General features: G+C 40.7%; 1 protein-coding gene across 3 annotated transcripts in view; it reads right to left on the bottom strand.

The window, feature by feature from the left end:
- fhit (fragile histidine triad diadenosine triphosphatase) overlaps window positions 1-23,480 on the bottom strand; it is a 1,013,122-nt gene that overhangs the window by 271,705 nt on the left and 717,937 nt on the right. For 2 of the 3 annotated variants that reach the window (XM_063068397.1, XM_063068398.1), the window contains exon 5: window positions 16,691-16,759. The exons of the other annotated variant lie outside the window; for it this stretch is intronic. In XM_063068397.1, the coding sequence (XP_062924467.1) occupies window positions 16,691-16,759 (69 nt within the window). The remainder of the gene's footprint in view (window positions 1-16,690; window positions 16,760-23,480) is intronic. 3 annotated transcript variants of the gene reach the window in all.

Here is a 23,480-nt window from a genome sequence, read left to right as displayed (position 1 = left end):
GGCTGAAAGACTTTAGATTGTAGATTTTCTCCAAAGAGACTTTGCATTGTCTGCGCTGAGCTTTAATTCATCCTCCAGCACGTACTTTGGCAGCCTCCTTTCTGCCAGTGAGCACCATTCCCCTATGGGCTTTTTGTTGTATTGGAAGACAAGCATGCTTTTGGCAGAACAGGGAGTGTCTTTCACCAAGCTGATGATTTTCCAAAAGCACTTCTTGTCTGTCTTTTGTTGATATCCCTGGGAACAGCCCATACATCAGAATTCTCTTTTACACAGCTCTTGGGATGAACCATGATTAGGCACCTTGCATCCTTCCCTGGATCCGCTTTACAAATACATAGTCATCAAAGCAGAGGGAGACTGTCTGAGCCATCCTGATGGCAGTGTGTGTTAGGAGTGAGACTCCCCTCGTACAAAAAGGATCTGACAGGGTGGGGGCCTTCTCACAGCCAACTGAGCAAAGTTTTGTTTGTGAGTACTTGTTGGTGAGTTCCAGCGATGAAGCATTCTGTCAGATAACCTGTGTAATGTATGGATCCATTTCTTTTAGAGCATGACCCTCCCCACTTAGCAGTATGTATTGATCTGCTGTTTGCGCATGCGCTGTTGTCTTCACAAGCACATTGTATCTCTCTCGCTGGAATGTGAATACACCAGTAAAAGCCATCTCCCGCTTGCGTGCGCAGACACAAATTGGCGACGAGTACGAACCTGAATGTTAGAAAATATCACAAACTGCACTGACAGTTACATACTGAAACAGCGAGAGTTAAACAGCATAAGAAGGCTGTCAAGGACGCCAACAAAGGAAGGCATGAGTACAGCATAGTAACAGTGAAAGACGTGCTGAATTTTAAGTGAAAATAACGAGGCAATGGCTCAGTCCGGAAAGTTGATGACTTTGATAGTGCTGATGTAAGCTGGGAGTTGTATATTGAAAGGGTTGAAAAGTACTGTAACGCAAACAATGTGGAAAAAGTCCATAAACTTCTTAGCTTAATGGGCTCAAGAACATAGTCCTTTACACAACTTAGTAATGCTGCAAAACTGTTACAATGTTACAAAATCACTTGAGCCCTAAACCACTGGCAATAGCTGAGATATTTAGATTTTACAAAAGGAACCAGTCAAAAGATGAAAGCATTTCTGAATACATTACAGAACTGCGCAAACTTTTCCAGTACTGTGACTTTAGAGATGGACTTTCTGATGTATTAAGGGACAGGCTTGTATGTGGCATGTATAGTCAAAGCTCTCAAACAAGGTTACTGGCAAAAGGAGATCTAACCTTAGAATGGCAATTGACCATTGCAACGTCATTGGAGACTGCTGCAAAGGATGCAGCAGAACTACAGAAAAGGTTAGAATGTGAAATGTGCAAAATGTCCCTGAATGGTGCACAAAGCCAAAAATGTTATCGATGTGGCAAATCTTTCCATGATACAAATGACTGTTGGTTCAAAGAAAAAGTCTGCAGAAAGTGTCACAGACAAAGTCACATAGAGAGAGTGTGCAAGGCAGACAAAGAGCATAACTGAGTGAAAAGTAATTCTCAAACAGAAAATTATGCAACTGCAAAAAGCTATTGAATGTAAATCAGAATCAGGCAACATAGAGTCTGACAAGGTGAACTGTCATGTCTAGAACTGCATAGTAAACTGTAATAGATCACAAGAATATCTGAATCACAATAGATGTGTCCAGTGTAAAACTGAAAATGGAGCTGGATACAGCGTCAACTTTGACCATAATTCCAGAGGCTGACTACAACAGACTGTTTTCTAAGATACCATTAGTGAAGACCTCAGGTGAAAAAGTGTCTCCCAAAGGCAAACTGAAAGCAAATGTGACATATGGAGGCCAAACACAACAGTTAGAGCATTATGTATTGAAAAGTGGAGGGCCAATGCTTTTTGGACATGAGTGGTTGAGAAAAATCCAACTAACTGGCACTCAATCAAAGCTCTCAATGTGGCATCAACAAGCAATGGCAGCCCAAATGGTAGGACTGACCAGAGACTGGCATAGCTGCTTAATGCCAATGAGAAGGTGTTTGAGAAGGGGACTGGAAAACTCAAAGGTAGTAAGGCCAGAATTGAATTGAATGAAGCAGCAACACCAAGATCCCATGAAGTGTGTCCAGTGTCTTACATACTATGTCCTAAAGTGGATGCTGAATTTCAGAACTTAGAGGCATCTGGAATTCGCTCCAAGGTTGAGTGCAGTGATTGGGCCATGCCTGTTGTCCTGGTAATCAAGAAAGGCAAGGCCGGAAATGTTCATATATGTGGGGATTTCAAAGTGAACATCAACCCAGTACTGTGTAATGTGCAGTATCCCCTGCCATAAACAGAAGATATTTTTGCACCTTTGGTAGGCGGGGAGAGGTTTTCAAAGACTGACTTGTCTTGAGCCTATCTGCAAATGGAGATAGAAGTGTAAAGTAGGAAGTTGCTTATAATCAACACTCACAAGGGACTGTTCCAGTATAACCATCTCATTTTTGGCATTGCATCAGCTCCAGCAATTTGGCAAAGAGCAATGGACCAAGTGCTCCAAGATATCCCAGGAACGCAATGTTACCTTGATGACATCATCGCGATTGGCAGAAATAATGAAGAGCACCTCCAGAAGCTTGGTAAGGTGCTTACCAGGCTGAGTGAGTATGGTCTGCTCACAAAGAGAGAGAAATGTGAGTTTTTCAAGAATGAAATCTCATATTGTGGGGAAGTCATTGACAAGCATAGTTTACATAATTCACAAGAGAAAGTTGAAACAGTGCTACGGGCACCCAAACCAGAAAATGTGTCACAACTCAGGTCATACTTGGGTCTTGTAAACTACTACCACTGGTTTCTCCCAAACATTGCTACAGTGCTGCATCCACTGAACACCCTGTTCTAGACAGAAGCAAAGCAAGAATGGTCAGAAAGATGTGAAAAAGCATTCAAGGAAACAAAGAGACTAATAACATCCGATGAACATCTCAAGCATTATGAACACCTCTGCCCATCAGACTGGCATGCGATGCATCCCCTTATGCATTGGAGCTGTTTTGTCACACATTGTGAAAGACGGATCTGAACGTTCGATTGTGTTTGCTTCAAGATCACTGATGAACAAAGAGCGTAACTATGCACAGAACAACTGAGAGACCCTTAGTCTGGTATGGGGAATAAAGAAGTTCCACCACTACCTCTGTGGAGAAAAGTTTACACTAGTGACAGATCACCAGCCTCTTGTATCCATTTTCAGTTCTATGAAGGGAATTCCAGTGATGACTGCTACCTGGTTACAACATTGGGCTCTATTCCTATCAGCCCACCCTTATGACATAGAGTTCAAGAGTACCAAACAACACAGCAATGCTGATGGCTTGTTACATCTTTCACTAATGGCGACAGAAGAACAGAAGTCTTTATATTGTCACCGAGCAGAAATGTTCCCCACCACATTGGTAACCAGTTGGTACCAGTGCTGGTAACAAATTCTGAAATACAAAGGGAAACAAGGAATGACCCAACATTGTCAAAAGTCTATGAAATCACCATGCAAGGATGGCCAGCTCATGGTAACCCTATGCTTCCAGATTTCTCAGTGAGACAAGATCAACTGTCGGTATGTCAAAGAACACTGATGTGTGGATCTTGGGTTGTGGTTTGCTTGAAACTGCGTACCAGAATGTTAGAGATCTGCATGAAGGACACTTGGGTACTGTCAAGATAAAGAGTCTCACCCAGAGCTATGTGTGGTGGCCGGGAATAGATAAACAGATTGAAAACTTGATCAAAAGTTGTTTGGGATGCCAAAAAGTTCAAAATGCACCCCTACTGGCACCCTTACACCCATGGGAGTGGCCATCATTACCATGGCAAAGAGTACATATTGACTTTTCTGTGCCATTCATGGACTCCATGTTTTTGATTGTTATGGATGCTCTTTTGAAGTGGCCAGAAGTTATACCAATGAAGTCAGCAAAAACTGTAGCAGCTCACAGGACCCATCATGTCTTCCTTAAAATTCTATTAAAATGTTTATAATTTACTAAATTTAAAGTGGCCGTTCGACTTAGTCAGTTGTTGCGCTTCCTCATAGATTCTAACATATTGCTAGACAGAAGCATAGATCCATACATCACAGCGGATCTGAAAGCATCCAGCCCACAGAGTGAGCGGAGCATAGCTACTAAGCTGATGCTTCTAGGATTTTTCTTTGCTGGGACTAAACGTGGTGCTTTGCAATTCTCCAACTTGCATTGTCCCTCTTCAGCTCGTTAATATTCTCTGGGATCAGTAGTTTTACATCCAGCTTCCATGTCTCCCTGTCTGCCTTCTGGTCATTGGCTCATGCCCCACAGCCATCCTGCAGCCTTCTCGCCACGAGGTTCCTGCACGCTGATGTCTGTGTTTTCTTATCTGTATACTGTTTCTCAGAGGCCTATTACATTGTATCTGGTTCCTTCTGTGCCTTTTTACCTCTTCACCACCTGCCAATTCTTCTTCTTGTCCCTACACCACTCCCTCTTCCAGTAACTCTACTTCTTGGGAAGGGGGCTTGAGTTTTGTGGGAACCAGTGGACGAAGGGTTTTCCTCACTCCTCCCAGTCAGTATCAGTCTCTGCAGTGGTAGCGGGGGGACTGTTGGCATGATGTGTCACACTCTCCATGAGATGAATTCAAGGCACAGACAGCTCCTGCACATACTTTTGATCTATCAGGTCTCGACAGATTTAAGTTATTCTACAGAGAATACAAACACTACTCTTTGTGATTAAAAATGCGAGTGACTTTTGTTCCAGGTCTTTACATATGCAACTCATATAGACATTTTGGTGTCAGTGGCTGGGCTAGGTAAGGTTGAACAGAATCTACTGGAATGTATATAAAAAAAACAAGAAGTCTGTTGCGGTTAGACCTCATATTCTCTCAATAATTCACAGTAGTTTAGTTGGAGTCCTACACGCACAGTAGTTTAGAAATGGGTTCATGTAATGCTTGTTTTCAGATGCTATGTGATCCATTTTCAATTTTACAGTGTAGATTGTACTGGTAATAATTTCGAAGTGAAATCTTGCCAACCGTGAAATTGGACTGGTCTCTTTCAGGGACAAACCTCAATGGTGCCCCTGACCTTTTCCTGGGTGAGGTGTTCACCAAATGATATCAGCAGTCACACAATACCTACTGCTGCCTGTGACAACCAGAAATGGAATAAGAAACAGAGTAAATGGAGTAAGAAACGTCCCTGCTGTGCCTATTTCTGAACAGTCTCAAGAGAACAAGGGTATGTTGACCTAGTCCACTGGCTTTGTCAGTATTTAAATGAACATTCTGTCAATAATTGCACATATAAGACCATAAGAAATAGAAGCAGGAGGAATTTGGGTAAGTACATGGATGGGAGAGGTGTGGTTGAGGTGTAGGTTGACGGGATTTAGCAGAATAATAAGTAGTTTGTCATGGGCCGAAGGACCTGTTTCTGGCTTGTAGTGCTCTATGACTCTATAAGCCCATTCAATTCCTCATGCCTGCATTCAATAAGAATGTACATTAGTCCGTCATTTATCTCAGCATATGTTGCAGTGCTGTCCCCATAATCCATGATCCAAGAGCTCGTCGATCTCTGTTCAGTGATTTGACATCCACTTCCTCCAGAGGGATGAATTTGAAATGATTCACATCCTCTGGGTGAAGAAATTTCTCCTCATGAACATTCTGAATGACCAACTCCTTTTATGATACTGCGATGCCTTTTTCGACACAGCCCAGCCATGGGTAAAACCAACCTCATCTCTACACTATCAAACTCCTTAGCTATTTGTATGTTTCAATAAGACCACTTTCAATTCTGATCTCAAGAGAGGAAAGACCCAGCCTCCTTAATCTCTTCTCCTTCATAAAAACTGCCTTGCCAAGAACAGCTGGGTAGCTTCAGAACTATTCCAGCACCTTCAAAACCATGTGCTAAAACCAGCAGCTTCAGAGTTTCTGAGATTCTCATATAATGGGTACCTAGGTGGTGTCCCCGCAGGCAGCTCCATTTCTCATCACGTTAGGCTATGACGGCTGCTGTATTACCCAGTCAGGGTCTTCTTGATAGGAAGCAAGGGCATGTCCATGTCAGAACAGTCTTTGCCTATGAAGTTTTCAGAGAAATTTATACATATCAGATGAACAATGTATTCCCCAGCCTAGATTATCCAAATATGACATTACCGAGATATATGGCTAATTTCCTGCTCACTGCTACTTCAGAGAGATCTCACAGGTTCTGTTGTCATGAATTAACAATTGCATTTACTTTGAAGCATGACAACCACAGCAGAGGGACTTGCCAGCTTGCTGGACTCCCACAAGTTCTGGTGACTGTTGACCACATACAGTATACTTATGGGCACCCATGTGACCATAACTAGGCCTCTTAATAATTTGGAGAATTTTATGAACTGGAAAGACCTACTATCTTATTGTGAATCATAAAAAGAATTTGTTCATGGTGAATGTTAAACTTTATGTTTGATGAGGGAATCCACATTGCCAGATAATTTTCAGTAGTCATCACTGCTAGGAGGAATAGTTCCAACGGAACAAGAGCTACCTCTACTCTTGCTATATCCCAAAACATCATCTGAGAGCTATATGTGTGCCAGGATTGCAGTGGAAAGCACTATAAATCATTTGAAGAAGATATTTAATTGTCTACATCCATTCAGGGATAACTTACAATGCACAATAGGCAGACATGGAGACCTTATTGTCATTTTCTGCATGTCAGCTCCAGAGTACAGATGTTGCTGAGAGAGGAGAAATGAAGAGACCAAGGACCAATAACAAGACAAGTAGGAGCAGGAAGGAGAAGGTGGCTACCAGGAAGATATCCTTGCTCAGCATCTAGAACCTCAGCTTTCTGCTGCATAGGTAAGTCAAGTATTGGCCAAATAAAATAAAAAAGACTCCCAGTGAAGGATTGTTTCCCAAAAGGAGTCCCAAAGCAAAACTAAGAGTGCCATAATAAGGGGCTACTCTGCATGATAATCCTTAGCACCAATGTAGTGCAACAATAATCAACTAGGAGAGCCTAGAAACTGCAATAACATTCTCTCATATGCTGCACTGATTATAACAGTTCCCTGATACCATAACTTAAATGCCTAATCACAAAATCTCTTGTGTTTCCTGTTGTGGAAACTACTTAAGTGACACTTTCCATGCATCAGCTCTGCTCTGCACGTCTAAACATTGGTCAAGACCCGGAAGTCATTGGATTGTGGTCCAATTTCAGTGATGGTTAGTCAGCATTGCAGCCACATCATATGTGATATACATATCAACATAATGATTGGATCAGAATTCATTGAGTAGCAAGATTAACCACAGGGCTATCATTTCAAGCATGCAGTCCACCATCATTCAACAATGAGAAAAACCTTGGGAACACCAACTGAGGTTATTTTCAATCAACTGACCACTTCAAGATACTCAGTGGGGAACAGCTGTTTCAGCAACGGAAACATCAGTATTCACTCAGATCTCAACAAACGGATGTAATCAATATGACAAACATCTTCCTGCTCAAGCCACCACATCTCATCAATGCTTTTAATTTCAAATAAAAATAAAAACAATCATACGGATATTTAAAAAGGAGATGATGAGCAAAAGTTAATATTGGTCCCTTAGAGATTGCAACAAGAAAATTATATTGGGGAATAAAGAACATCACAGAATTTGAACAGATGCTGTGTAACACACACAAAATGCTGAAGGAACTCAGCAGGTCTGGCAGCATCCATGGAGAGAAATGAACAACTGATGATTCCGAAGAGTCTAGGCCCAAAATGTTAACTGTTCATTTACCTCCACAGAGGTTGCCTGATTTGCTGAATTCTTCCAGTGTTTTGTGTATGATGTTCAGGATTTCCAGCACCTGCAGAATCTCTTGTTTCTCTGTTAAATACAAACTGAAAAGATTCAGGGAGGAAAATGGGAAAAAATTAGACCACCTCCAGTTTGTTGAGATGCTGAACTTGCAAGTGCACCCTGCCTGTGAAGGTGGCCTCCCTTTCATTTCATGCTTGCTTAGCCAGAATAGAAGAAATAAAAGGTATTAGACAAGCTTTACATCATTCTGTCTTTGGAGGCTTGACCACTGTCTGGGATTAAAGGGGTAAAGTGCCAACGTAGAAGAAGATGGAGTTTGCGGAGGCTATGGATGAAGTGATAGTTTGTGTAGTAACAGTTTCTGTAGTAATACATTGTTAACAACAGTTTCTGTAGTAATACATTGTTAACAACAGTTTCTGTAGTAAATACGTTGTTAGCAACGGGTTGTGTGTGCAAGTATGAATTGTTATCTTGAGCAACAATTCAAGAAAAGCAGCTTTCTGCAGAGCTTGAGATCACAGGACAATTACTTATGGATCATATGCACCATCTTTAAAAGATGAGTGGGTCTCTTGGGACTTTCTGTGGAGTTCGAGATCACTTTGGTTATGAGGCACTTGGCAAGGAGCAATAAAATAGGAGGCTAGGTTTAAGCAGAGTGGACATTGTAGGAATGGCTATTGTATGATTGGGCCAGGGTTAGAATGGGGAGATGAGGCTTTGGCAAGAAGAGGCAGAAGCTAAGGAAAGTTTTTGTTAAGTATTTTTGCTTTCTTTCTTATTGCATGGTTAGAGCAGCAGGGATGACAGTAGGAACAGAGATGTTCTCCTCTTGCAGGATGCGGGAAGACAGGGAACCTCCAGCATCCATGACTACTACACCTGCAAGAAGTACATCCAGTTGCAGTTTCTTACAGACCGCAGCTGGAGCTGGATAACCTGTGGATCATTTGCGAGATGGAAGACTTAATTAATAGGAGAGACAAAGAGTTAGTTACAGCTAAGGAACAGGTAACTGGGTGACCATCAGGAAAGAGAAAGGGGATAGGAAACAGTACAGGGTACGCCAGTGGCTACTCCCCCCAATAACGAGTATACTGGTTTGAATGCCGTGGGTGGGTGGGGGAAGAAAGCCTCTGTAGACAGGCCTCACCTCCCCTTCGTACCCCATCCCTTATTTATTTATTTATTTTTAATTATTTCCCTCTCTCTCTCTCCCCCCCCCTTTTTCTCCCTCTGTCCCTCTCACTATACTCCTTGCCCATCCTCTGGCTTCCCCTCTCCCCCTTTCTTTCTCCCTAGGCCTCCCGTCCCATGATCCTCTCCCTTCTCCAGCCTCGTATCCTTTTTGCCAATCAACTTTCCAACTCTTAGCTCCATCCCTCTCCCTCCTGTCTTCTCCTATCATTTCGGATCTCCCCCTCCCCCTCCCCCTCCCACTTTCAAATCGCTTCCTAGCTCTTCTTTCAGTTAGTCCTGACGAAGGGTCTCGGCCTGAAACGTCGACTGTACCTCTTCCTATAGATGCTGCCTGGCCTGCTGCATTCACCAGCAACTTTTATGTGTGTTGCTAGTAAACTGTTGCTTCTCTGAATGGAGGCCTGTGACTAGAGGTGTGCTGCAGGGATTGGTGCTGGGTCCATTGTTATTTGTCATCTATATTAATGATTTGAATGATAATGTGGTAAACTGGTTCAGCAAATTCATGCGTGACTCCAAGACTAGGGGTGTACTGGATAGCAGGAAGGGTATCAAAGCTTGCAATGTGATCTAGACCAACTAGGCAAATGGGCTGAAAATTGCTGATGAAATTTAATGAAGACAAGTGTGAAGTGTTGTCATTTAGGAGAACAAACCAGAGTAGGACTCACATACTGAACAGCAGGACACTGAGGAGTGCAGCAGAACAAAGGGATCCGGGAATACAGAACAATAATTCTTTGAAAGCGTCAAAACAGGTAGATAAGGTTGTAAAGAGTTTTTGGCACATTGCCCTTCATAAATCAGAGTACAGAACACAGGAATTGTACAAAACATTGGTGAGGTTGAATTTGGAATGTTTTGTGTAGTTCTGGTAACTTACTTCTGGAAAAGATATCAATAAGATTGAAAAGATACAGAGAAAATTTACCAAGATGTTGTCGGGACATAAGCACTAGAGTAATAGGGAAAGTCTGCATAGGTTAGGATGTTATTCTCTGGGCCGTAGGAGAATGAGGGGAGATTTGTTAAAAAATATACAAAATAATGAGAGCTATAGATAGGATTAATACGAGTAGCATTTTCCCACTGAGGTTGGGTGACTACACTAGGGGTCATAGTTTAAAGGTGAACAGTGAAATTTGATGGGAACCTAAGGGGCAACTCCGCTCAAGAGGGAGGTGCGAGTGTGGTATGAACTGCCAGCTTAAGTAGTGGATGCAGGTTTAATCGCAACATTTAAGAGAAGTTTGGATGTATACATGGGTGGGAGGGATATAGAGAGCTATGGTCTGAGTGCAAGTCAATGGGACTAGGCAGAGTAACAGTTCTGCAAAGACTAGAAGGGCCAAAGGACCTGTTTCTGTGCTGTAGTGTCGTATGACTCTATAAAAAATCTGTGTAAGAGAGTATACAAGTGCGTACGACATCAGAAAATTCCTACTAGCGTTGTCGATGCCTTCTTACCCCGAGAGAAGTCCACTATAACTACATTCTGTCAACTTCCATCTGTGGTCTGGCAAGTGTCTTGCCATAAATGATGCACATGACATCTCTGCTGGCATCTCTTTTATACTTTGATTTGAACTTCTATATTTGTTTCACTCATCCCAGGGCTCTTTTCCTCTCCATTACAGTCTCTCTCTCCCCAGACAGCAACGCTTCACATTCCTGCTCTCAGGTTGCACAGGGACATTTATATATCATAAACATCCATGATAATTAATATGTGCCTTTAAGGTCTGTGATCATAGCTCAGCAAAGTGTCAGCAGCTCCATTCAACTGACCCATGTTTATCTCTGGGGGTGAACCACCCAAGGATATTTCTCATTTTCCGATCCTGAGTGCCTGACTCGTCACAGGTTACAGAGCTTGCCGCCTCATTACTCAACCAATCACAACTCTTCCCGAATATATTCTTCCCCCCCCCACAAAACAGCCCCCACCATAATCCACACCTCTCTCCTCTTCTCCTATATTACCATAAGACCATAAGACCGTGAGATATAGGAGCAGAATTAGGCCATTTGGCCCATTGAGTCTGCTCCGCCATGCAATCATGGGCCGATCCAATTCTCCCAGTCATCTCCACTCCCCTGCCTTCTCCCCATACCCTTTGATGCCCTGGCTAATCAAGCACCTATCTCTGCCTTAAATGCACCCAATGACTTAGCCGCCACAGCTGCTCGTGGCAACAAGTTCCACAGATTTATCACCCTCTGACTAAAGTAATTTCTCTGCATCTCTGTTCTAAATGGACATTCTTCAATCCTGAAGTCATGCCCTCTTGTGCTGGACTCTCTTACCATGGGAAATCACTTTGCCATATCTAATCTGTTTAGGCCTTCTAACATTCGGAATGTTTCTATTAGATCCCCCCTCATTCTCCTGAGCTCCAGGGAATACAGCCCAAGAGCTGCCAGACGTTCCTCATACAGTAACCCTTTCATTTCTGGAATCATTCTCATGTATCTTCTTTGAACCCTCTCCAATGTCAGTATATCCTTTCTAAAATAAGGAGCCCAAAACTGCACATAATACTCCAAGTGTGGTCTCCCAAGTGCCTTATAGAACCTCAACATCACATCCCTGCTCTTATATTCTATACCTCTAGAAATGAATGCCAATATTGCATTTGCCTTCTTCACCACCGACTCAGCCTGGAGGTTAACCTTTAGGGTATCCCGCACAAGGACTCCCAAGTCCCTTTGCATCTCTGCAATTTGAATTCTCTCCCCATCTAAATAATAGCCTGCCCATTTATTTCTTCCACCAAAGTGCATGACCACACACTTTCCAACATTGTATTTCATTTGCCACTTCTTTGCCCAGTCCCCAAAATGATCTAAGTCCCTCTGCAGGCTCTCTGTTTCCTCCACCTATCTTTGTATCATCAGCAAATTTAGCCACAAATCCATTAACCCTATAGTCCAAATCATTGACATACATCGTAAAAAGCAGCTATCTCAACACCGACCCCCTTTGGAACTCACTGGTAACTGACAGCTAGCCAGAATAGGATCCCTTTATTCCCACTCTCGGTTTTCTGCCGATCAGCCAATGCTCCACCCATGCTAGTAATTTCCCTGTAATTCCATGGCCTCTTATCTTGCTCAGCAGCCTCATGTGTGGCACCTTGTCAAAGGCCTTCTGAAAATCCAAGTACACCATATCTATTGTATCTCTTTTGTCTACGCTGCTTGTAATTTCCTCAAAAAATTGCAGTAGGTTAGTCAGGCAGCATTTTCCTTTCAGGAAACCATGCTGGCTTTGACCTGTCTTGTCATGTGCCTCCAGGTACTCCGTAATCTCATCCCTAACAATCGATTCCAACAACTTCCCTACCACTGATGTCAGACTCACCTAATTACATGACTCAGACTCACCTAATTTCATTTGCCTACACTACAAAGAAAAATAGGTGAGGGAGAAGCTTTTGATCATGTAAGGCCCATTCAACACAACACATGCTTTGGGTTTATATAATTATACAGCAATGAGCCCTAAATCATAATGTTCATTGGCAAATTAAATACCTTTGTTTCATGTTCCTTTGCTGGTGTCATTTATTTTTGAGTCCTGTTTATGTTACATTGGACTATTAACAAAGGCTGTCCCTATCTTAAGATAACCAGTGGGCATAACAAACACGTTCTTTCATTTTTCTGTAGAAGCATGATGACAGCACCAGTTGCTTCTTCAATGATCACCGCCTCATGCCTTTGTACTACTGCTACAATGCAATTGAGGTAAGTATAAGTGTTTGTACTATTATTCAACAGAATCAAGACTTTCTTAATCCATTAATACAAACCGAGCTTAACTTCTTAAATTCTTCCACAGCATCAAGAGATAAGATCTATACCTCCTCACTACTTCTTGTCAGGGTTTCAGTCTTGGTGGAAATTCATGGCCCCAAAATATTTGCACAACTTTTCTTTCAATGTGACTTTTATCTGAGATGTTTCCATCTATCTATTCTCTTTCATTTTACTGAGGTGACAGCATTTATTTCATTGTGAAAGGCTCTCGGGAAGTCATGTGATGTCCTCACTTTGAGGGTCTCAGCTTAGTACAAAACAACTGAGTGTGATTAAGCACATTGTGAAGCACATGCTTTCCAGTTGGAAGGACACCTATTTATTTGCTGATGTCCCTTTCCACATATTTTTGCTAATAATAATGAATAACTCCCCGATGAAGTGTTCAATTGTCTTATTTATTATTTTGAATGAAACCACTCAGCTGAAACTTGATGCAGGATTATTTTTACATTGTTATCCTTGCAAAAGCCGGAAAGAATATGCCAAAGTACTAAAGCAGTATCTTGGCAGATTTACTGCCAGATTTAGCACCAGCGGCAGTCGCCTTTAAAAAGTCAGGCACTGAACCTGGTTACCGTGGCTGTCTTACAGGCCTATTACTCAGAGTCACAAACATTATTATCACATCGACAGCACATTTTTCAAATGGTACTTGCTTCTTAGCTAAGTTTCAATTCTTCCTGCTCCCAGCAGTGTCATAAAACATGGTTTGCATGATGCCACATGGCTGCCTATGTGACTTTATAAATCATGGCAGTAATTTCAAGAAAACTTGCAGAACATAAGTCGTTTGCTACAATCTGATAGAAGTAACATCAAACAATCAATGTTCTGTTCAGCCAGCCAAGACATCTGCTGCAAATTTTAAAATGAGGTGTCCTTTGTTCAGTCTCACAGGATCAACAAATGGTCTTGCATAGGTTTTATATGCTGATTATATCTAGGGAACAGAGTAGTAGCAGCACAATCATTCAGCATAATACTTGCAATACTACAAACCACAATGGCACTGTTCAAGTGTTTTACTATTCAGCAGAACCTCAATAACATGCGTGCTAGTAACTATAGTATATATTATAGAACATAGACCAGTACAGCATAGTACAGGTTCGTCGGCCCATGGTGTTGTGCTGACCTTTCAACCTACTCCGACATCAGTCTAACTAACCCTTCCCTCCCACATAGTTCTCCCTTATAAAGTGTATATTATTTCCAAAGCAATTCAGGAACAACTTCTTCCCCTCTGCTATCCAATTTCTAAGTGGACATTGAACCCATGAAAAGTACCTCAGTTTTTATCATTTCTATTTTTAATTTAACTATTTAATGTACATTAATTAATTTATTTTTTTCTATATTTATCATGTATTACATTGAACTGCTGCCACTAAGTTAATAAATTTCACGACATATATTGGTGATATTAAACCTGATTCTGATTCTAATATTCCTCAGTCACGCATGTAGGGTACTGTTTATATTAATTGTATCTAGGAGCAGGTAGGAACATTATGGTTCTTCATTATTACTTGGTATCCTTATCTACTAAATGCTTCGGTAGAATAGCACTGTCATTATAAATAAAAACTCATTGTAGTACAGAATGGATTGAGTACCTAGCGGAGTAAGAAGCTTTCCCACATTTACTCAAGCTCTACAATAGCAGAAGTTGGCACTTACAGGCTAACTTTGTTCTTCCCATTTTTGTCTGAAATCAGTTAAGCTGAATACACCCACTGACTTCACTTATATATCTCAACCACTGTGGCTTTGATCACGTACTTGACATCTGAACTTGATCTGCAGTTTCTCAATCTAGTTCCAAATTTAGAAACATTGAATCATCAAATAGGATATATTAAAAATATATATCTAACTGTCCCTCTCATCATCATACCCAGTCCCACCTCACCCATTCCTTCTGCTCTGTTCCCCTAATCCCCAATACACATATCCACTAGCCTAATTTTTAAAATACTATGGGTAAGACTTCCATGAGTTGTTATGTACAGTCACCACCAATAATTACCCAAAGCATAAACAAATAGAGAGAGACCGGCAAACGTTAGGTATTCTTCTGACTCATGAATTCCCACTGTAAGAGATTTCATCCCTTTGAATACAATGAAAACTGCCATCAAACTGGCTCTTTATCTTCTAAGTTTTCTTTTGAAGCAATAATGTTGCAAGGAAACAGATGCTGTATCCAGATTAAAACAATGAAACATTCCTTAGCAACAATTGACAGCAAATCACAGCAAAGTCTTCTTCAGTACCAATTTACTCACATCACAACAAAAAAAAGGAAGTTTTTGAGAAATACACACAGAGTGGCGGGGGAACTCAGCAGGCCAGACTGCATCGTTGAAGAAGAATAAGCAGTTGATGTTTTGGGCTGAGACCCTTCATCAGGAATGAGTTTATGAAATATCTTCATGTTTTTATGTGTAGCCATGAAAGAGAAAGCATATGTGAAACAATATATTCTATTATGGATGCTGCTCAATGTTTGGAAGGGAAGTGAACATCTATTTTACATTTTTATTATAATATATTTAATTGTGAGCTATCATCTAATTCTTAGACCAAGAGATCCTATTTCTAGGCATCCACAGATGCTGCCTTTTCAATAGCAGCAAGCAGACAGACTAAGTTGCTATCACAAGCAGAGTTGCTGAACTGAGATCAAGGATGGGGTTGTAGTTATGTCACCATATGTTATACATTTCTATGGCACAGAGTAATATTCATCGAATTACAAAATCTTAGAGCCAGACTCCTAGCAGAAACCAAATCACAAGCACACAGGAAAAGTCTAATTTCAGATGTATACCATAATACACAAACCAATAAAAATTAAAAACTAATAAGACATACAATGCCCATCAATTTTCTAATCATTTCTCAGTGTAAAAATACTAATCCAATTAATCCATAAACTATTTAGAGAAACTGTTTTCATTTTGATGTGAATCTGACTGCAAAGTGGAATCAAACAATTGTAAACTACAGTGAAATAACACTTTGAGCAAAAGAATAAAAAAGGTGATTATGAGTCACCAGCTCATTTTATGTCTCATGAGTTTTTAGTTTCATTGACTTCAGTGGAAATTGGGAGAAGTGCAAACATAGAATCAATTCGCTCTCTCCCATTTGACACAATTGCTCTAAGTCAAGGCCTGCTTCAAATGCTTAGCGAAGAAATAGCTGCATTTAAGTGAAAGTGATGCCTGAACTAAAATGTTAAATAACCTCATATAAAAGGTGGCATACTTGAAAATGCTGAAGTCAGTCAGTCGAATATCAATGCAATACTGCAGAACAAGGTCATGAATAGTTCCATTTTCAATGATAACTCTGTAATGTAGATGGTGATGCTGCAGGACAACACTATAGTTCTACACTCAAGTAACTTAATTTCTCAAAAGCTATCTGATCAAGATTATATTCAACATTCAGGTTACTGTTCTTCTATGTTGCATATTAACCATGATTATTAGAACACAAAGTAAATACAAAAGTTTATATTTAATTATTATGATTAAATCAAAAATAGCATAATTTTTACAAGTTTAGAATGCTGTTTGCAGTGTGTCTGTATTTATCTGGAATGGACTGTAGGCATTAACTGACAAATATTTGTCTAGAAGACAACAATAAAATAGTCTCCTAAGCGGAATTAGCTGAGTTAGTGCATTGGATACCAATTCTCTGTCACAGGACTGAAAATAAAGTGTTCTGCTTCCATAATCCAAAGTTATGTTAAAGACTTTTAAAATTACCTCCATGTAGACATTATCATTTCTTGCGAAGTCTCCCTTCTTTCTTGGAAGAATATGAATATGCACATGCTGTACAGCAAAGGGAAAAAATATATTATTTGAGTGAGAGAACTGTGTAAACACCAAAGTTAACAAGTAAACTTCTTTAAACCATTGTGTTAAGTGAAGGCAAATTTTCCTTTGGATATTGAACTTTCATTTTCAAATATTTTTGGTATTATTCATAAAATAATGACTGGTGAAAAGGTAAAATTAAAACTACAAAAGAAGCTTTATTAGAAATCCTTCTGAAAACTATTGGAAATTAATAAACAATTGCTTGAAATTATTTTCCATGAGAATTTATACTGTTTTATATCCCAGATGACAAGATTGGCAAGCCTGGCTGATTTCTTGCAACTAAAAAAGAATGTTGTCTGTGCCTTGTAGTTGAAGGGCTGGAATGTGTTTTCAAGTCATAGCTTCTGATGAAGAATTCCTTGTAGAACCATGATTAATTAATGGGGGGAAAAGTAATGAAAGTACATACAATGCTTAATCTTAAATGCAGAGGTGTTACTTTGTATCTTTTTTAATAACTGAAAACATAATATGAGTATTCTTATTTGAAATGCTTCAGATGTTTTGGGCTTTAGATTTTGGAATAGATAGTGAGATATCTTGGGATCGCTATCATTTCCGACTCTGAATATATGTGCCACTGCTAAGTGTGTTAGATTTTCATCAGCAATGATCTTGGCAAACCGTCCCTTTTCTTAAACTTCTGCAACCAGCCTACTAAATGTGCACAATTACCTCCAATTTTCAGGTCATCGTGATAGATTTTTGCTTGCTTCATGATCAGCATACTATTAAGCAGCATATGTTCACTCCAATGCTGAAAAATCCACTCTTTTAATACACTTTCAAGATCTTCATTTTCCACTTTTAGCAGTGTTTTTCTATTATTTATCTTTTGTTCATTTCATATGCGGATCACTTCTCAGAACCCTCTGAGGTACACAGAGCTGCACATCACCGGGGAACCTCCGCAGTGTCCGGTGGAATTTTCCACTTGTGACGTCATGTAAAGAAAAATTGGATTACGGAGGGTTTTGGTACTTGGAATTTCAGATAAGGGATACTCAACCTGTAATAAGCTTGTTCCTTATGTAGAGCAAAGTTTATTTTTCCATTAAACTATGTGAAAAGAGAGACCAAAGTTTGGATTCAAGCTTCCATGGCTCACTTCCCATCAACTAGCATAAATTGAAAACCATTTCATCATTGCTTGTCTCAACAACACATATTTATTCAGAGTTCTGGTGTGCAAAATAAAATTAAGTCCAGAATGAGATAAAGGATTATAGGAGTAGTGTGAAAAAACTCAGCCCTTGCAAGCAGTTGCTTTACATTTTCTCTTGAAATCAGCCAGACTACTATCCATTTCTTAGTCAATCTTTACATTAAGATAAGATATAAAATTAACTCCAAAGTTTATGTACACAGACAATTCAATAGCATAAACTCCATATACAGTATCTTCATACTTATAAAATATTATAATACTAATTTTAAAACGTTCATACTACGCAGTTAATTAGGCAGCATCAATGGAGGGTGAAACAATTTTAACATTTAGATCAATGATCTTTCACCTGAACAGATGCATTAATCATTCTGATGAAAGATTATTAAATTGACAGGAAAACTCTGTTTCTCTCTCTCTGCAGAGGCTGCCTGATCAACTAAACATTTCGAACTTTTATCGCAGATTTGCAGGATCTGAAGTATTTCCCCTTGTATTATTGCAGTGGTGAAAGTTTGACAATCAGCCTTGCTACAGAGGTTATGTCTCCTCAGCCCATATCTACGTTCTAGCTGAGACCCTGTATAAGATTCACAGCCTCAACAATTGGTATTTTCAACCACACTCAAAATAATCTTCAAGTATCAGGACATTAAGATCAGAATGCAGCAGATAACTGCAACACAAGTTTTTAAGAAAATGATTTATTTTGATGGAATAAGGAAATTAAAGAATAGATTGAAGTACAAACCAGGGAAGGGAAAGCTACAAAAGAGAACATGTGCAAATGTTCATTTGCACATGACCCAGATCTGGGCCGTACCCTCCAAATATCCGGACCTGCATCTCGGTTTTTTTGCACTACCTTACTTTCCATTTTTCTATTTTCTATTTATGACTTATAATTTAAATTTTTAATACTTACTATCGATTTGTAATCCAGGGAGCGGGAAGTGCAGAATCAAATATCACTATGATGATTGTACGTTCTAGTATCAATTGTTTGGCGACAATAAAGTATAAAATATAAAAATTCCATGATTTCCCAACAAACCATAGTGCTAGAAATGTCATTGCTGACTTTCCATACTCTGTTGACAATGCAATGTCAATAAGATTAATTATATTTAACTGCTGCTACTTGTAAGACAATGATTTCTCTATGTTTCATATTGGTAAATAGGACATTGTCTAATTACAATTCCTAATTACAGCAAATCCAAAGACATGTAATTGTACGTATTTGGAAAATAATGTTGATCCTTGATCCCTACAGGACTGGAGATATCTAAATTTCAATGTTCTACAAAGAATAAAGATCATCAGCTAATCCTCAAGCAAACAGGTTCCTTCTTCTCCAACGGTAGCACAAATGCTACTCTAGCTAATTCTGGGATCCATCTGGTGTTATTCTTCAAAGTGCTTGAATTCCCCAGAGTGAAAAGTACCTGCACTGGTACGTGAGTGATTCAATGTGCGAGAGGTGTTGGCTTCTTTACTGCACTGAGACCTGAAGCTGTTTCATTGGGAATGTCTTTTGGAACAGAACAGCAGATGGGAGTGCGTAGACTGTAAATCATTTATTTGACAGTATGTAGCTTATACCTCAAGGGACTGTGCTGGAAAGCATTTGTTTGAGTCAGTGTACAAGGGCAGAACAATGTAAAAGAAAAGTAAACAGACTTGAACTAAGAGAGACCTCCAAATTTGCCATTACCATTTCCTCTACACTCACTGCTCTCTGTATGTTATAATGACCTCACCCAATGTATGTGGGTGTTAAATGTGTGGAAGTCTATATGTATTGCAGAGACACAAGGAGTGAGAATTTAACATTTTGACTTACTGGGGGAAGGGAGAGGCAAACATCTGATGGGAGATGCAAAAATACCAAATTGCATATTTGTGAGTGGCCTTTTCACCCAGTCACTCAATTAACATACATTTCTGGGGTTCCTTTCTAATTAGGTTGACTGGCTGTGATGATAGCATACATGATTCAGTTTCATCTACACCATTTAATGAGGCATTGCAAACATGATTATGGCATTAACTGAACAGAAGCTAAGACAATAAAATACAAACAAGCTGACAGTCCATAAAGGTTCCTCTGTCCAAAGATGCCCGAAAGACACTCCTTAAAAATCATTCCTCTTTCAGAGCTTTTAGTCCCCTATTCCTCTCTTGGCTTGCCTTATTGTCCTGAAATCCTGTGTAGAAGAGAACGCCTTCATTTCTAATTCTACCAGAAGGTATGGACTAATTAACAATTTCTACTGCTATTTAATGAATAATAATAAAGGTAAATTCATCTCAACTAGCTTGAGAAGCAACGCAATAACTTTGTGACAGTAATATGCCGTGTGGAACAACATATTTTGCTCTTCTTGCTTTGAAGGACATCTTCCCAGTACTATATTGCCTGGCCCATTCACAAGTAGGTTTTACCTTCCAAAAGTGGGTGGTACAGATCTTCCAGTTTTCCTGCCTCCTGATTTCTGGCCCAAAAACTGTAGAGGTGGTGCACTGGCTTTTCTGAGTGTTGCTTATGAAGTAGGGGGTTAGAGAGCAGGAAACCAGTGTTGGGTCAATGGCAATGTAACAATATATCTGCTAAAGAAGGCCAAAGCAAATGCAAAATATGGCTGTTTTAACTGATCAAGTTGCGTTTAATATGCTGACAGTATCCATATAATGTGGGCAGCACCAGAAGACTTTAACACCTGCCCAATAATAACAATAAGACAGAGTACAGGAAGGGGAGAGAAAGCCTAGTTTCATGGTATCAAAACAACGTCTCAATGTCAGCAAAAGAGTTGTTCATTGATTTCAGGAACAGGATGGAGTGAAGTAATCAACGGTGCTGACGTGGAGATGGTTGAGAGCTTCAAGTTCCTTGGCGTGAGTATCACTAAATATCCTGTATCACTAATATCCAAAAAAGCACACCAATGCTCCTACTTCCTCAGAAGGCTAAAGAAATTCAGCATGCACCTAAGATCCTCACTAATTTTGACGGATGCACTACAGAAGACATCCCCTCTGGATGCATCACTTTTGGCAACTGCTCTGCAGAAAGAAATTGCAGCCCAGTCTTTCACAAAAAAACCAGCCTCTCCTCCACTGAGCACATGCAAAGTGCTGGGGAACTCAGCAGGTCGGGCAGCATCGACAGAGAGGAATAAACAGTCAACATTCTGGGCCAAGAATTTTCATCAGAACAGCCTGAAACGTTAACTATTTATTCCTGTCCACAAGCACGTCTTGACCTGCAAGATTCTTCCACCATTTTGTGTGTATTACTCTGGAGTCCCAGCATCTGCAGAATCTCTTGTGTTTATGCTCTCCTCCATTGACTTTGTCTACATTTCTGGCTGCCTTGGGAAAGTGGGCAAGATAATCATTGTTATTCTTTGAATAACCCGTTATTCTTTGTTTTCTCCATTTCCATTGAGCAAAAGGTACAAAAGCCTAAGAACATGCATAAGTATGCTCACAGACAGCTTCTATACCTCTATTATAGGCCTCTTGAATGGACTTCTAATATGATAAAGACGAACTCTCGATCTGAGTCTACCTCACCATGGACGTTGCACTTCATTTATCTGCCTTCACTGCACTTTCTCTGTAATTGTAAAATTATCTCTGCATTCTATTTTTTCCCCTTTTTGTACAACCTTGATCTACTTACGTACTGAATGATCTGTTGAATGGCATGTAAATGAAGATTTTTCACTGTATCCTGGTACATCTGACAATAATACAACAATTACCAAGAAGAGGAATGAACAAATCATTCTGGAAACCCACTCTCTTCAAAGCCCAGTTGTTGGCACAATATGACTCATATTCTACATCTCATTGATTCTCAAGTCACACACTAACATTACAAACAGATTTCCCCAACATTTCCCCCTTTTCTCTTCACTCAATCTTCGTTGCGGTACCTTACGGCTACAATTTGGAGAACAGACCTTTAGTCTTGCACTGCAGATGCTTTACCAGAATCTTACTCTTTAAAAGTGTTGTTATCAGAGGAAACTTTGTGAAGATGTCTGATATTTTTGCTGGGAGTGTTACTGACTACCTGAAGCACTGGAATAACCGGGGACAGCTAAGTAATGGGACAACCAGAATACATTCAAACAATGAAAACCTAAGTACTCATACATAGCAGGAGACGGAAATACACACTTTCTCCCCGAGGTCCTAGGCACACCGACTTTCCAGCATGGGCAGAAGCTTCTCATGGGCGAAGTGGCATTTCCGGACAAAATCACTTGGATCATTGAAGGATGCTTGACAACTGTGGCGGGGCTTGAATGCTATTACCTCCTATCAAGTAAAACCAAGCTACATAGGTGACAACAAAATTTTGCTCCCAGTTGAGCTCAATGCCTTTCATGCTCGCTTTGACCATCAAAACATGGGGGTACCTTCACAAACTCCCACAGTCCAATGACCCCATGATTTCAGTCTCTGAGGGTGAACCTACAGAAAGCATCCAGCCCAGAAGGAGTATCTAGCCAAGTACTAAAGACATATGCTGATTAACTGGCTGGAATGTTCACTGATATCTTCAACATCTCACTTTGGCAGTCTGAGGTACCCACTTGCTTCAAGCAAGCTTCAATTATACCAGTGGTAACCTACCTCAGTGACTATCACCCAGCAGCATTTACATCCATTATGATGAAGTGCTCTAAGAGGTTGGTGATGAAACATATCAACTCCTGCCTGAGAAGTGACTTGGATCCACTTCAATTTGTCTACTGTCACAAGAGGTCAACAGCAAATGCCAAATTATTGGCTTGTAGCGATGTGCTACACACAGCGCTAGAATAACCACACGGAGTCGGTGAGTTGGAGTTGCGATGAAAGAGGTTTATTCAAACTTCGCGGCCCGCTTTAAAGCCTTCCCGTTCCCGCCCTTTTTGCTGCCGGCCCTCTGCCTGCGCGCGCTGTTTCGTGAGCCGGTTTGTGGGTGTCAGAAAGTGGGTCGCCACATAATCCGCCCCCCAGAACCGGCGATACCTCCCCCAATGTCCACAGTCTGGATCGGCCTCTGTTTGGGAAGTCTGCCCCTGTGCTGCGGTGCCTGAGCCTGGACCGGTTGCGCCAAGTCCACATGGGCCGGTTTGAGTCGGTCCACCGTGAAAACCTCCTCTCTCCCCACAATGTCCAACACGAAAGTGGACCCGTTATTCATGATCACCTTAAACGGCCCCTCGTAGGGCCGCTGTAGCGGTGCCCGGTGTCCGCCCCATCGTACAAAAAGAAACTTACAGTTCTGCAGGTCTTTGGGTACGCAGGTCGGGCTCTGTCCGTGCTGTGAAGTGGGTATGGGGGCCAGGTTACCGAGCCTCTCCCGTAGTCTGTCCAGGACTGCTGTGGGTTCTTCCTCTTGCCCCCTTGGGGCTGGTATGAACTCTCCTGGGACGACCAGGGGCGCGCCATACACCAACTCAGCCGACGAGGTGTGTAGATCCTCTTTGGGCGCCG

This window comes from Mobula hypostoma, chromosome 15 (assembly GCF_963921235.1).
Source record: "Mobula hypostoma chromosome 15, sMobHyp1.1, whole genome shotgun sequence".
Classification (NCBI taxonomy): domain Eukaryota; kingdom Metazoa; phylum Chordata; class Chondrichthyes; order Myliobatiformes; family Myliobatidae; genus Mobula; species Mobula hypostoma.
Note: the sequence above shows the minus strand (reverse complement) of the source record. Positions and strands in the feature narration are given on the sequence as shown.